Consider the following 6,000-nt stretch of genomic DNA (forward strand, 5'->3'; position numbering starts at 1 on the left):
TAACTCACCCACATTCTGGTAGGGGTGCAATCTGATTCAGTTTAGGGCCAAATTGGAATCGAACCAACCTAGGTCAGTTCCATCTGGAGTCAAACCAAATTGCCATAGAACCAAATCAACCCAAACTGAGCTAAGGTCGGTTCTATGGGTTGATAATATCAAAAAAATCTAATTGAATCAATATATTTTTAATAAAAATAAATAAATATGAACATGAAATCTCCATCAATAAAAAGAATCATTGACGTATCCTTAAAAAATAGTTTTTCTATCAATTAAAGAAAGTCATTAATCCATCCATTTAGGAAAAAAAGGTTAATAGTTTTTTCTATTAATTAAAGAAAGTTCTCTCCATAAAAAAAGTAATCAATTTATCCATAAAAAAAAATGTGTATAATTTATTAAATAGATGAATAATATTTATTTGTAATTTTATTAATATAAGGATCCGGTTCTTGGTTTGATTTGGTTTGGTTTAGTTCTATACAAGGCATGAACTAAGAATTGAATTAAATTAGTCAGTTCTCTATTTTGTTAACTTGGAATCGAACCGAAGTCCATTATAAAACGAACCAAATCAATCCAAAGCTCTTGATTTGAACCGGATCAAGTTGCACCCATACTTTACAGTGATGCATTTGATCTGAGTTCCATTGGCTTCAATGTCTTCGTGATTGTGGCATCTAATCTGAGCTTTAAAGATTATCTTATGGATAAAATTTATTTTAAAGTATTTTTCATGAGAATTAAAGTCTGAAATCTCTCTTAATAATTAGGAAAAAAAAAAGTTCGGTGTTTGTTCCAAATGCTTTTTTCAGATCATTTTCACTAAAAAATTATTTTATATTCAAATTGGGTGGAATATATATACCAAATTTGAATAAAAATGTTGTTTTTTCTTGCAAAATATTATAATCACACCTATAAGATCGTAAAGTCATCTTGAAGGCACAGCCGAATTATTTTATATTATATATATATTTGGAAATTAAAACAAGTTAATAATTATAATATTTGAAATATTGGTAATATATTTTAAAATATCTATTTAATTTAATGTAGATTTATTTGAAGGGACATCCAAGTCGAGTGGGGTTTATTTTTAGTTACTTATGTACGATTAGATTGAACTTTCATATATCTGTACTTATTAGAGAGAATTTAATTGGAGAGACATAAATACACTTTCTTAATCCCCCAATTAGAAGGAACTTTAAGGTTCTAAAAGAGCAAACAAAATGCGGGGAAATGTTAAGTGTTGATGCAAATACACTTGAATTAATAAGGGAGCATGATTTTAGGTAAAACAATGATCCCATGTAACACAGATTTTGCATATATTTTACTCAACTACACATCCCTCTACCCTTCATGACATGCCTCCTTAGACCAGGAATATGGACATTTGATATGTAATCCTTCCAATCTATGCTCCCTACATCAAATCCAAAGCTCCTTCTCTCTTCTTCAGACATGTTCTCCATCAATTTCTGTGCATTTGTGTTGTCAAACCTGTTATGTTTGTTCCATTTCTCTTTGTTAGTATTTAAATTGATGATCTGATCTAAAAATTCTACAACTATTGTAGAAAAATACTATAATCTCTATTTTTACAAAGTGGTTCCAGTCCTACTTGGATCAAATCTTGATTAGATTTTAACATTTGGAACCAAATCTAATTCGAAGGATCCCAAACGTTAAGTTATCGGATCAGATCAGATCAGATTTGGGTCTTATATGATCCATTGACAAACTTATTAACTACTTTTGTTTATCATCTTACCTTCCTCCGTAGAACGTGTATGGTTCATATATGTTTGCCAAGTACTTTGCCTGCTCCACTGATTTCCTACACACACTCTCAAGTCTTTTGGATAACTTTCCTTGTGAAGAGGCTGGTGCCACTTGGTTACTCCGCCGAAGAGCATCGGTCCAAATGTGGGATGAGAAGTCATCCATGGAGCTGAAAAGCTTCATTTTGGGGACATGGATGGGCCTTCCTCTCGAGTCCATGTAAGGTGAGGAATTAAAATGTTCATAAAGAAGTCTTGCCAAGTCTTGGAACACCAACGGGTTTACAATAGATGAAGCAATTTGGTAGATGTTCATTCCTGGTCTCCCTGCTTCACCGTGCTTTGCCATGGCTGCCAATGTTGCGTTTACGACCATGTCGGCTGGCACCTACACGGTGGGTTGGGATGTACAATGAATAAAAACTTAAAAAAAAAAAAATCAACTTGTCCCCAAAGTCGTTAAGAAAGAGAGCTTATGGAAACAAAATCTATTTTGGAAGAAATAGCCAAATAAATTTAAGACTTATTGTTTGATCAATAAGCTAATGTTTATTTTCTTGAAAGATTTATATGAGCCAACCGAGTAATACTTACAACATCAAGGACTCCTTTGGGGTCTACTAGAAAACCTGTAAGCTGCCCTTTTCCATAGTATAGAACTATTGGATCCATCATCCTGAGATTCTCACAACAATTACAAACAATTACAAAAGAGAGAGAGAGAATGAAAATTAGACATCCATGAGGAATATTTAAGAAACAATGTAGCCAAGCAAGATCCTAGATTCTAGAAATCAGTTTCTATAATCAGATTCTAACAACTCAAAATCAGAATCTATTAGATAAAACTACATATACCTGTTTCCTTCCATCCATCCTGGGAAGGGCTCTCTGCAAGTGCTCTCGATAACGCTTGGACGGATAATTACAACTGGTATTTCCCCTTTCATGTTGTCTATCAGCATCTCACCCATGGCCTTTGTGAACACATAAGTGTCTTGCCATCCATAGATTCTTGCCCTATTTAACAGAATTTCCATCACACACACACACACATACCCATTTCATTTTTAAATTTTTTTCGGGGTCCCAACAAATAATCTCTTTAATAAAATTGAAAGAAAGAAGGAAAATCATCACCTCTCAAGACCCAATTCTTTCATCTTTAGAGCCAATGCACCATCTTGAAAAGCTTCTCTTGTGTCCAAAGCCAGTTTTATTTCAGCTTCTACATCCAACATTGGAAGTGGTCTTGTAGAGATTTCTGAGGTTACTCTCTCCTTTGCTATGCTGTCTCCTATGCAGAAGGGCTTCTCTAAGATTCTACCTTGTCTTTGTCCATTAACGTAGGCTGCTCGAGACGAATCAATGCCACATTATATTTAAGTACCCAAATTCAACAACAAAATAGAAAGAAGAAATTTGTTAATGGAGTCTTATTCCCACTTCTCGGCCCTCGAAGCAATTGTTGGAGTCAAATTATTGTTTGGTAGGAATTAGCTTCTGAATTCTCACAAAAGCTAGAATCCAAACTCACGACTTAAATTACAATTTTTTCAGACAAACATGTCCTTGATATTTTGATGGAAAAAAAAAAATCTAAAATTTAAATGCCCATAGAAGTTGTTTTCCACCTAATACCCCACAGCTTCTAGAAGTGCTTCTTGATTCCAAAGAGCACTTCTCGAATCACTGTCACAATCGCGATTCTTATAGAAATGCTTCTATAAAATCACTTCTATTGAAAGCAGAGATGCCCCTAACGAGGTCTTACCAGTTGATACTTGCAGGAAGAGCTTAAGTTTCTTGCACCTCTTCGCGAGGCTCATAAGTCGAAAAGGTCCTCTCGTGTTTATATCGAGAGCAATGTCATACCTACAGTTTTATAAGAACCAATTTGAGACTAAAAACTAAATGATTTAAAGAAAAAAGAACATATTCAAGGAGGTGAAGGACCTTTCATCGAAGGTTGTATTGGCCGCTGAATTTACGATTACATCAACTTCATTTGCAATTTCATCAGCTAATTCTGCTTCAATTCCAAGATTGGATTCACAAATATTTCCCACTACAGGAACTAGCTTGCTCAACATGAAATCTTGGTAGGATTTTCCATGGGTTTGTTGTACACACTTGAAAAGTTGTGTGTTTATGATCTAAAACAAAACCAGATAGAAAAAAAAATGACATTACGAACATGAACAAAGAAGGAATTTTGATAGAAAATTAAGACAGAATTACTCTAGAAAACATACTTCACTCTTTAATCTGTTCATTGCTGCTTCCTTGTTTTTAGCCTTTATTAGAAGATATATCTTACCCACATCAGGCACTGTTCTTAAAATCTTCTCAATAAGAACTGCAAATTAAAAACAAAAGATATATATCTAAATGTCAAAGTGAAAAAATCACAACTTATAACTAAAATTTAAAATGATAAAGTATGAGAGAGAAATACAAAAATGGATATGAACTTTTTGAAAATTATAGGATTGGTTGTGAAAATAATTACAAAAACTAGTATATATCCATTTTCATAACTAACTTTTTTTTTTCTTCCAAAAATGGGTAAAAGCGATGAGTTTGCCACTGCTTTTTTGTTTAAAAGCACACTGATCTTAATCAAGGAATAACTTTTGATCCAGACATCTTATTGAAAATTATTATATATGCTTTTGGGATAACTTGCAAAGAATTATCATTGCAATTATGAATTGGTTCAACCATTCTTACTTTTTTTTTTGAATTTCGGGATTATCTTATAGTATTTGGACACAAGTTCACAATTGTCCAGTTTATTCTCAAGTCCAGAAAAACAGTGAATTTGTAGTTTTTCAAAAAGTTAATTTACAAAAATGGGTATTTTTACCTGTTTTTGTAATTTTACAAAGATCATACCTGTTGTCATAAAGCACAAAAAAAAAAAAAAAAAAAGTCGTAATTTTCTGATGCTCATGGGCTATGCCTCATGATGTGGCATGGGCTAGAACCATAGATTTTCCCTCGGGACACACAACTGTACATCCCCACAAATATGTGCAGTTATGTATCCGAGGGAAATAATCTATGATTCTAGTGCATGTCATGTCAGGGAGCATGTGTCAAGGGGGTGGCAGAAAATCGTTATTCAAATAGAAAACAAAGAGTCAATCAACTCCCTGACGTGACAAGTTTGGAACCGTAGATCTGTAAGCCTTGGGATAGAAGATTGAACTTCCCCATAAAAAAAAGTGTATCTAGAGGGAATCATGTATTCCGGGACGTACACTTGTCCACGTCAGGGAGTCGATTGAGTATGCCACCTAGCGAGTCATATTATCAGGACTCAAAAACAAAACAAAAGAGAGATACCTTTAGCTACAAACCCAGTTGCACCAGTGATAAGAAATCCCTTTCCTCTAAGAAATCTAACAATACCAATTCCATCAGAGAAGTCCATCAAGTTGGTATTTGTTCCACCATAACGCACCAAATCCTTTATTCCTATGTCTTCTTTTGTCTTTCCATTAGGTGATAAAACCAAGCTTTTATCGACATCGATCACCGTCGTTCCACCATGATTGGCCGACATTGGCATTTCTGTCAGGACCGATGACAACCCATTAGAAGTTGTCACATTTCCAATACTATTGCAACATATCATGTTCTTCTTCCACGAAGAATCACGTCTTTCGAATGAAATTGTGAACTTTTTTTGTGAAATTGAGATAGGATTGATTAACAAAGTTCCCATCATAGCTTAACAGAATTGAAAGATAAAAGAGAGAGAGAGAGAGAGAGAAAAGAAACTAAAGTTTTTAGTAGAAAAGAAGTTGGTTGGACTAAAAACTTAGCTAAATTGTTCCTGCATAATAAGAAAGCAAGTAAACAAACAAAAAGTGTAAGAAGGACAAAACATGAAAAAGATGGGTTGGGTATAGTTTTAGGAAGATGGGTTGGTTTTAAAGGGAGGAGGAGATGAGAGTTAGGTGATTTGAATTTATGGGTTGAGAGAGAGAGAGATTTGAAACAGCTCTCTTTTTGCCACCCATTCACACTTCGTACAAACGGCTAAGATGGCGGGGTTCTCCTTTCTTTGATTTGCTAAAACAAGTTATAAAATGGGAAAATGTGAGAGATATAAGGATATGGGATTTATAAATTGGTTTAACTGAAACAAGCTTTTAAGTGTGTGGGATGGTGGAAAGATTACCTTTTGAGTTCAACA

At 34.1% G+C, this 6,000-nt stretch overlaps 1 protein-coding gene across 1 annotated transcript; it reads right to left on the reverse strand.

The window, feature by feature from the left end:
- Positions 1-1,181: 1,181 nt before the first annotated feature.
- MS2 (Jojoba acyl CoA reductase-related male sterility protein) lies at positions 1,182-5,774 on the reverse strand. Its single transcript, XM_086452400.1, has 9 exons — positions 5,145-5,774; positions 4,049-4,152; positions 3,750-3,949; positions 3,568-3,668; positions 2,934-3,144; positions 2,652-2,813; positions 2,388-2,469; positions 1,784-2,181; positions 1,182-1,512 (listed from the first exon to the last, which is right to left on the reverse strand). The coding sequence occupies exons 1-9, from the start codon at positions 5,527-5,529 to the stop codon at positions 1,347-1,349; spliced, it is 1,809 nt and encodes a 602-aa protein (XP_086308526.1). The 5' UTR covers positions 5,530-5,774; the 3' UTR covers positions 1,182-1,346.
- Positions 5,775-6,000: the final 226 nt, after the last annotated feature.

Source organism: Akebia trifoliata, chromosome 8, assembly GCF_017979445.1.
Source record: "Akebia trifoliata isolate Shusen 1 chromosome 8, ASM1797944v1, whole genome shotgun sequence".
NCBI classification, from domain to species: Eukaryota; Viridiplantae; Streptophyta; class Magnoliopsida; order Ranunculales; family Lardizabalaceae; genus Akebia; species Akebia trifoliata.

Bases quoted from the DNA above. Each gene is read 5' to 3' on its own strand.
- MS2 (XM_086452400.1), bottom strand. From the start codon at position 5,529: ATGATGGGAACTTTGTTAATCAATCCTATCTCAATTTCACAAAAAAAG. The intron at 4,153-5,144 runs GTATCTCTCTTT...TTTAATTTGCAG, and splicing joins AACTGGGTTTGTAGCTAAAG to TTCTTATTGAGAAGATTTTA. The intron at 2,814-2,933 runs GTGATGATTTTC...TCTGTTAAATAG, and splicing joins AAAGAATTGGGTCTTGAGAG to GGCAAGAATCTATGGATGGC.